General features: G+C 33.1%; 2 protein-coding genes across 2 annotated transcripts; both read right to left on the bottom strand.

The window, feature by feature from the left end:
• Positions 1-3,530: 3,530 nt before the first annotated feature.
• Positions 3,531-4,478, bottom strand: LOC110290007 (olfactory receptor 5M10-like). The gene has a single exon (XM_021156465.1). The coding sequence runs from the start codon at positions 4,476-4,478 to the stop codon at positions 3,531-3,533; it is 948 nt and encodes a 315-aa protein (XP_021012124.1).
• Positions 4,479-8,688: 4,210 nt separating this feature from the next.
• On the bottom strand, positions 8,689-9,642 carry LOC110290453 (olfactory receptor 1020-like). Its single transcript, XM_021156991.1, has one exon. The coding sequence runs from the start codon at positions 9,640-9,642 to the stop codon at positions 8,689-8,691; it is 954 nt and encodes a 317-aa protein (XP_021012650.1).
• Positions 9,643-9,913: the final 271 nt, after the last annotated feature.

Below are 9,913 nucleotides of genomic sequence, written 5' to 3'. Positions count from 1 at the left end.
AGAGAGAGAGAGAGAGAGAGAGAGAGAGAGAGAGAGAGAGGGAGGGAGGGAGGGAGGGAGAGATTAAGAGAGATTAAACACATTAGCAATAAATGATGTTGTAAAATGATTGCATAGGAAACCCAGGACATGTAAGGTTGGTTATGTTGTTCTACTAAAGATAGGTTAACAAGCTGATGAGTACACAGCAGGATAGCAGTCTCAAATCTTGAATTTATTCTGTTAATTTTGTTTTAGCAAAATTATTTGCTTTTTACATTAATTTTAATAGACTATAAAATAACAGTTATTATTATGAAATTTAACAAAGGCTGAGTCCAGCTTTGAGTTCACAACTTCATGATCCCTATATCTTCCCTCCTGTCTGTAGTATGAGCTTGAATAGGTTCCTGCCTGGAGGCTGACTTGTGTATCTGTCCCTGTGTATTTGTGATTCTGTGTGTCTATTTCCAACAAAAGATTTCACTCTGCTTTTACTGAACATCCCAGAAAGCATCACATGGGGAAGAAATGGATAGTTTACAGAACTTTACATGGAATTTTACAGGGGAGTAAGTCATTGGCTTCAGCTGATCCCCACTGGACCCAGACAACAAACAGCACTAGAAACACCATTGTGTATCAATATCGATTCACATCCATAATTGTTGCTTTCAACCTATATGATAGATTTTAGAAGATTGCTCTTAACCTTTATATTTGCTGCTTTCAGCAAATGATACACAAGCACTGTTCTTGGTCAGGTGCATGATGGATGTGTACACAATTTAATATTACAGCTACGTACTTGCTTTGGTTGTATAAATTAATTACATGGGAAAGCTGAAGCAAGTAAAGTTGGGTTGCTGTTGTTGCTGTTGTTGTTCTTATTCTTGTTTGTCATTCACTTAAAGACAGATTAAATGAACAGACTTAAGTACCTAGTAGGATGGCAATTCTGACTGTGAGTCTCAGCACAATTCTTGTAGAGATATTTTCATAATATTGCATCATCACAGAAAGGGGTTCACAACCATGCATATGCAGCACAGACTGTTTCTGTAGAAGGCTATCATGTTCTTAACACACATGCACATTTCTCATTTCAGATTCTTTTCTCACTGTACTTTACTTGATATCGTACAAGAAAATAGCTTTAATTCAAAACCCCATCAGGAATGAAATGTTTTAGATAATTTTAACCATCATTCACTAGATTTTACTAATTTCATTTCATCAAAATTAATTGTTTTGTCTTCATTTTTAAGTAACACGTAGAATAGTAAATTTTATTATGAAATTTGAAGCATGTATATCACTGTGATTAATATTTACCATCTATTTGATTCTCTGATTTCTACTGCCCATACTTCCTATTTCTCTGCAACCCCAACGTAATTCCCCAATACTACAATAATGTGTGTGTGTGTGTGTGTGTGTGTGTGTTAAATCCAGACTCTGAATTTGAGAAAACTGTGATATTATGATAAATTTCTTTATGACATTGGCTTAGGTTGTCTTTTTCAGAGAAATCATCGCTATATGTATGACTAATTCAGCACTTTCTTTTTTATAAAACTGAGTGATAGCAATTTTTGTTGCATTATTACTATTAGATATAAATTTTATGTATTAATCATCAATTTCAATTTATAAATAATTTTTAATAAAAATAGGCATTTACACTCTATACTCAGTTAAGTCAAAAATTACAAAATGCTTGAAACATTAGCTTTGTAAATGTTTGTATAATACAATTGAATGTTGATATAATATATTTTAGTATACCATCCTGATATGTATATATAGTATTTCTCCCACCGTTAGGAAAGTCTGTAAATACAAGATAACAAGTCTGATTTGAGATAGAAAGTGGCCATTCCATACCACTGCACCTTCCTCAGCACTGACAACCTTCTATATATATTGTAGGTAGTCATAGTATATATCAAACTGTGATGATCAAAAACATTAAAATGATTCACAGTAGAGCCAATAAAAATGTTCAGGGATTAAAATAGCTTCTGACACCAATCATGGGGACCCAAAAGGTGACAGGAAATAACTAACTTCTATGAACTGTCTTCAGACCCTGCCTACCAGTCATGGCACACATGTAATTCCCTACTCTCCATTCAGGCAAACAATACAACAAAATGAAATATTTTTTAATATACAAAAATATTTAATTCATAAATTCTGAATTCAAGAGTGTAGCCTAAATGGAAAAAAAGAAGATTTACACAAAAAGAGAGAACCATAGAATATTTTGTACATGGCTATGGTGGTTAAATGGCTTGTACAAGAGTGAAAGGAAACAAAACATATATATTAATAAAACTATGCATTAATTCTGATTCCTTGGAACTTTCTGCATTTTAAATTTTCTATGCCAAATTTAATCTGTTTTTATACAGGTCAAATGGCAATTATTAAAATGATGAATTAAATTTTCATATACATACAGACATTCTACTCATGAAAATGAATATTGATGTAGCATGAGATTTCAATATTGCCTTATAAAATTTATCAAAATATATGAATAATATGAATATGAATTTATTTATAGCTAATATAAAAGAGTACCATCTACATCATTCATAGTGTTAAATATATAGCACATAAATTTCTTCTTTAATTCATCCTAATCACCGAGCTTTTTAAAGGAGTATATAACTATGTACATTAATAAAATATAATTTAAATAGTCTACCATAACCAAACTTTTATTTAATATGAAACAGACAAATAATTCTATTTATAATATACAAAAATATAATGATAATATGAAGCCTCAGAAAAGTACACCTAACTTATTTCTTTAAAAGGAAAACCATCACGGACATCATAACCATCCTTAAAATTTCACTCACAGCAGTAGATGTACAGTGTTATCTTAGGAGACCAACATCCTCACCATCCCATCTACCATTCTGATGTGTTGAGAACTTATAAGTACCAAAGTGAGGATAACAGGGAGAATCAGAAAATAAATGAGCTATTTTATGATTGAGGGACTTTGTGCAAGTAAACTAATGTCTGTGCTAAAGACTCTCTATGCCATAAACAGACACAATGACTCACTGATGATCCATCAACAATGTGTAAGTCAAAATGTAATACAAATTAAGAATTAAAAGATATTTTGGATAATGTTTTTTTCTTTTGTGTTATGCCCTTTAACTGATAAATCAGTCATCAAAGCAATTTTTGAAACATTCTGAACCTTCAAGCATGTCATCCCTCATGGGATATGGCTTGATCCCATTAAGATATGGTAGCTAGAAACTACATTTCATGTAAATTAGAAAAATCTATTTTTATAAAATCCCGAAAGTAAATTAAGTATAATCAAGAATTATCTGAATTTTTTCTAATCTCAACATGTAATTTTAATAAGAAGTATAGCTAGACAGTGTGAACTACAAGAGTAAATTGGCTATTATGGGTATAAGCTGTTACACAAGTAGTTATTTTGAAGAACTACCATTATCCTACAAAGATACCATGTCATCAGAGATACCTACTAATAACACATAAATATTTTCTTAAACTAAAATTTTCTGACAGAAATTTCCCTTGATCACCTGTTTCATAGCATTGATGACATCCTTATTCCTTAGGCTATAGATCAAAGGGTTCAGGAATGGACTCAGAAAAGTGTAAAAAACTGCAATTACTTTGGACTCCTCTATTGACCTCTCTGATGGAGGCTTTAAATACATGCAGAAAAGGGTTCCATAAAATATGGTGACTGTTGTCAGGTGAGAACCACATGTAGAAAAGGCTTTTTGCCTGCCTTCTGCAGAACGGATCCTCATGATGGCTGCAAAAATGTACAGGTAGGAGAAAAGAATGATAGAGAGAGAACTTATGAGAGTGAATCCAGCAACAACAAACATGGCCATCTTTTTAACGTGAGTGTCAGAGCAAGCTAGCATGATCAGAGGGGGATCTGCACAGTAAAAGTGATTGATTTCATGGGAGCCACAGAAAGACAGTTGGAAAGTGAGCAGAGTCTGAGACAGCCCATTCAGGAAACCAAACACATATGAGAATGTGACTAGAGAAACACAAACATTCTTGGACATCCTGGTACTGTAATGCAAAGGGCTGCAAATAGCCACATAGCGGTCTAGTGCCATTGAAGCAAGGATATAAAACTCAGTGATCACCAGAGCAATGAAGAGGAGACACTGTGTGAAGCATCCAGCATAGGAAATGGTCTTCTGGTCTGAGATGAAACCATGCAGCATGTTTGGAGTAACATTGGAAGAGTAGCAAATGTCTACAAAGGAGAGGTGTCCAAGGAAGAAGTACATAGGTGTTTGCAGGTGGGAATTGGTCCTGATCAGCACAATCATACACAGGTTTCCTGTCAGTGTTATAAGATAAATGACCAGAAACACCACAAAGAGGATTCTTCCCAGCACTGGGCTGTCTGTGAGTCCCACAAGAATGAAATCCATCACTGCAGTGTTGTTTAAGGATGGCATTCTTTTTCACCTTGCAAGCTGAAAGTGACAAGACATGTAAGCAGTGACCTCTTATCTAAACTGTGTTTTTGTCACTGATTTCTTAATGTGTATTTGTTGGTCTGAAGCTCAATTCCTTTTTCATCAATTGCTTCCAAATGTCTACCTAGAATGTCCAATATGTATTTGTTTGTGATCTGTCTGGTTTTTTTTGCTTGTTTTTTTTTTTTTTGCTTGTTTTTTTTTTTTATTAGATATTTTCTTCATTTACATTTCAAATGCTATCCCCTTTCCTAGTTTCCTCCCGAAAATCCCCTATGCCCTCTTCCCTGCCCCTGTTCCCTAAACCCACCCTCTTCCACTTCCTGGCCCTGGCATTCCCCTATACTGGGGCCTAGAATCTTCTTAAGACCAAGGACCTCTCCTCCCACTGATGGCCAATTAGGTCATCCTCTGCTACATATGCATGACATGAGCTCTGGGAGTCTGTTTTTCTTTTCATTCATATCCTTTTTAATTATATAAGCAGACACGAAAACAAACATAAACAATTCTCATTGTGTTTCTTCTTCCATATCACAAATATGCTTATTCATTATAGACAAATACTTTCATATACATATTTACACATTTATACCTGTCTTCTTAGTAATTAATATCCACATACAATGTTTTTATCCACATATGAATAAATGGTCAAGAGCAACTGACAATATATTTTCCACAATGATAGATGACAATTTATATACAAACACACAAATTTTTTAAGATATCAAATACAGAATTTAACCTACCTGCAAAAACTGACCTACTGCATATCCTATAAAGTAGGAAGATTTAATTGGTAATAAGAGAACAAAAAGTCTCTGAAATTCTGAAGCTTTTCTTTAATAAATTATATTAGCCTTTTTAAAATCAATGAATATTCTCAATATACCATGGTTCCAGTTACTCATATTCTCAGCATTTGGGTTGTACAGAAGGAAGAGTGGCAGTTTCTTGGCAGCCAGGGGATAATTAATCAATATAACAAAATCATGTTTCCAAAGTCCAAACCATCACCAACACTAAAAATAATAAGCAATTATCACAAGTAAGTTGTTCTCTCAATGTTGGATGTTTATCAATATGTTTACTTCTGTTCAATGAAAATTCCATTTTTGCCATTATTCAACAATATAAGATTACAGCAGTTATAATTACATTTATAATTACATTTCATTTTCTTACAAGGTGTGTGATGCACAGCAAAAGAATAGACACAATTTCATAAAGAAAACTATATAATATATTGTCAGATATGCCCCAGTACAGGGAAACGCCAGGGCCAAGAAGTGGGAGTGGGTGGGTAGGAGAGCAGGGTGGGGAAAGGGTATAGGGAACTTTCGGGATAGCATTTGAAACGTAAATAAAGAAAATATCTAATAAAAAAGAATTGAAAAAAAAGAAAATGAATTGTGATATAAAAATCAAAGGTTTCAGATGGAAAATGAAAATCTTCCTTAGAGGGAATAATTGAACAGTCAAAAAGATATTCAAGTGTCTAGAATAAGGTTCATCATTACAGTGTGGAATGTGTTTGTGTGTGTGTGTGTGTGCGCAAAATATTCTTATATTCATTTATCTCACGAAGATTCTTAAATATGGTGTCAATGCCAGTTTGATTTACCATGTAAGACTTCTATGCATCAGTGACTTTGTGATAAAATTGCCCCAATACTAACTTTAAATATATTGTTTACTTTCTTCTCACACATACAGCAGATACATCAGAGTTTACATATATATCCACTATGAATAAAATGGTCAAGAGCAATGGAAAATATATTTTCCACAATAATATATAACAATTTATATGTAAACACAAAAATATATTTTAGATATCAAATACAGAATTTAACCTACCTGCAAATACTGACCTACTGCACATCCTACAAAGAAGGAAAATTTATCTTGAATTTTCCTGATATAATTCCCTAACTGTCTAAAGATACCTTTAAAGATCAATTTAAATATTCTTTGATTCTCAAAGGTATAATCTTAATTGGATGCTGTGAGGAGTTGTATTCACCTGTGAGGTCAAAATCTCTCCCTAAAATATGTAATATGTAAACAACCCCCCACTCTCTCCCCCCATTCTCTCTGATGTTTGTAAGCTATTTTTGTCTATTAATTTCAATAAAAAGACAAAATATAGTTAGATGATGTTTTGTATATTTAGTAAACTAGTAAGAAAGTCCACCTAGAGTCTCTCATTTTTCTTTGTATTCATTTGGGAGAAGTCATCCCATGGGACTAAAGGATAACGTTTGCTAAATGACAGTTTTGAGAAAAGATTACTGAAAAGAATACGGTGCCAATACAATCTTTTACTTGTTACCCATTTCTTGAAATTCATTGAGCTCCATATTTTTTTGTTTTTTTAATAATAATATCTATACAAATTTGATGTAATTTTTTTTCCTTTCTCACAGTCAAATAAATCAAATTACCCTTTGGATATTTAGCATTATGGTGATGAGAAAAAGAATACTAATCAGTTTCAAATTATATTCCTTCTCTGAAACAAATATAATATTGTTTATCACAAAGATCTTAAATTAAATGACAAAAATAATTTTTAAGCATGTAAAACACCAAAAACTATATCTTATAAATAAATGGCATGAATGTTATTGTAGAAACCAAACATTTTCCAATTTGACTAAAAGCTTGGTTCACACGATTGCTCTTGTTAACTTTATCAATCACACATAGCTGATGAACATGTAAGCATAAGGCATAACCTGAAACTACTACTCTGCTAACTGAATATATTAATAATCTTTTCCCTGAGTTATTCTCTTTATACTCATAGATTAGTGCATCACTCAATCCTTATTAGAGAGCTTCATTTTCAATAGATAGAGATTAAACAGAGACTCTCAACTGGTGAACATGTGAGAATAAGAGACTGAAATGCTATTCCAAATGGAATGTCTATATCACACTCCTTCTCATCAGTGCTCAGGGATCATTGGAGAAGAAATCGATGAAAGATTACCAGAGTCAGAGGTACTAGGTATATTCACTAAAATGTGATTTATTGCACATAACAAGAGTGCTACAGAAATGAATTCATAGTCAATAACAAGAAATATCACAAAACTAAGACACTGAAACTCTGGTTGATTTTTAAATTATAGGAAAAAATTATAATTGTGATTTTAATGTGGATTATTTCAAAGTTAAAGAATGAAGGTATACAATCATGTCAGGTGTAATTCATCTTCTTTGGTAAGAATATGTCTGTAATGATCTGAAAATGCATTTATTATTATGTCTTTTTTATTAAAGTAATGAAAGAAATCTTCCTAACTGAAAAAAAATAGACATTAAGGGATATTACAAGACTATGAAATATTGCCTGGGTGAGGTAAATTTTCAACAATACTCTCTAAATTTATTTTCAGAGATATGACACTATCATGTAGATCATAGAGCATAGTAATGTTTTTCTTCATGGTCTGAAGTGGTTGATAAATTTGAAAGAAGCATGGAAGAAACATTTACTAATTTATAAATCTACAAAATATCTACTTCAATGGTGGTATATTAACACATATGTTAGTTGTCACATTGTTCCAACATTGATTTTCTTCTACCCCAATAAACAACATAATTCCCATGTCATTTCACCAATTTTTATAAGAACACCATGACATTCGGGAAGGAATAGAGATAAAACATTGAATTCTGTTTTTGACATGTTTCAAATAATTTTAAAAGATTCACATATTTCCACATTATTTCTGCAGTTCACATTCTATAATAACATCTGGTAAAAGAGTCTGTATTACATATTGTATTCTTCATAGTAATATGAGAAAATGAAGTTGATATTGGTAATGAATGTCTGATAAACTAGTCAGATGTGTCTATCATGGTTGAAAGATTTATTTTTCACATACCATATAACTGGGCAACTCAAAATTCACAACTATTTTTCAGATAGACATTGACTATACAAAAATATTTGCCTTGAAAAGATAGCTCATTCTCTAAAACACTGAACATCATTTACCTAAAATATGTATTTGTGGCTTCAATAGACACCTTTATGACATGGAGGAGATCAAGATGTGTAATTGTAATACATTATCTTGAGCTCATAGAAAAAAACTTAAGACATCATGTAGCATATTTATAAATCTATTATATCCAGCATAACAGAAGGATGGAAAACATAGTTTTATAGAATGTGTTTCTGTAAGATTTTTTTTACTGCCTCTTTCACATCTCTATTTTTTAAACTGTAGATGAGAGGATTAAGCATGGGAATCACTACTGTATAAAACACAGAGACAATTTTGTCCTGCTCCATAGAGTAGCTAGTAGTAGGTCGCAAGTACATAAAGAGAATTGAGCCAAAGAAGATGGTGACAGCCATGAGGTGGGAGGCACAGGTCGAGAAGGCTTTGTGTCTTCCCTCTGCAGAAGGCATCATCAGTATGGCAATGAGGATGCACAGGTAAGAAATCAGAACAATCAGAACACAGATGAGAACTGTAAAACTGGAAAAGACCATGATCACAATGCCATTGATATGGATGTCAGAGCAAGAGAGTTTGAGCAGGGGTGGGGTGTCACAATAGAAATGATTGATTTTATTAGAGCCACAAAAGGACAGTCTGAAAGTCATCCCTGTGTGGATGGCTGCATTGCCAAAGCCTGCTAGGAATGAAGTAGACACCAATATGAAACAAATTCTCCCAGACATGAGAACTGGGTATAGCAAGGGATTCCAGATGGCTGCATAGCGGTCATAGGCCATCATGGCTAGCAGGAAGCATTCAGTTCCCAAGAAGGAGCCAAAGAAGAAGAATTGAGTAGCACATCCATTGAAAGAAATGCTCTTATCCTCAGCCACGAGGTTCAGCAGCATTTTAGGGGTGACTGTAGAAGAGGAAGAGGCATCAACAAAAGAAAGGCTGCTGAGAAAGAAGTACATAGGTGTGTGCAGACTGCGGTCAATCTTAATCAGGGCCATCATGCCCAAATTACCCACCAGTGTCATCGTGTAGATGATCAGGAATAATGCAAAGAGGACACCTTGCAAGTCTGGATTGTCTGAGAGGCCCAAAAGGATAAATCCTGTCACTTCTGTGGCATTCTTATCTTGGATTCCTTTCACGGGTCTGACCATCAGTGCTGCAACACAAGAACTGTTAGAACATTGTATTAATTTCTATTAATGTAGAGTACAGATATAATACTAACAAATGTAAGGAATAAAACAGAAATACACACATAGATTTTTGATAAACACAAATTTTATAAAATAGTGAGATATTAAGATCAGAGTCAAAAACATTTGTTCTGACATAACAATCTTTATTATAAATGATTAACAAAATTATAAATATTTATGTACTATACATACAACTAAAGAAACATGGCACATGTTACTTAACTCT

The sequence above is a fragment of the Mus caroli genome, chromosome 2 (genome assembly GCF_900094665.2).
Source record: "Mus caroli chromosome 2, CAROLI_EIJ_v1.1, whole genome shotgun sequence".
NCBI lineage: Eukaryota > Metazoa > Chordata > Mammalia > Rodentia > Muridae > Mus > Mus caroli.
This window is presented reverse-complemented; position numbering and strand designations above follow the sequence as displayed.

Coding starts and splice junctions, on each gene's coding strand:
- LOC110290453 (XM_021156991.1), bottom strand. CDS start 9,642: ATGGTCAGACCCGTGAAAGGAATCCAAGATAAGAATGCCACAGAAGTG.
- LOC110290007 (XM_021156465.1), bottom strand. CDS start 4,478: ATGCCATCCTTAAACAACACTGCAGTGATGGATTTCATTCTTGTGGGA.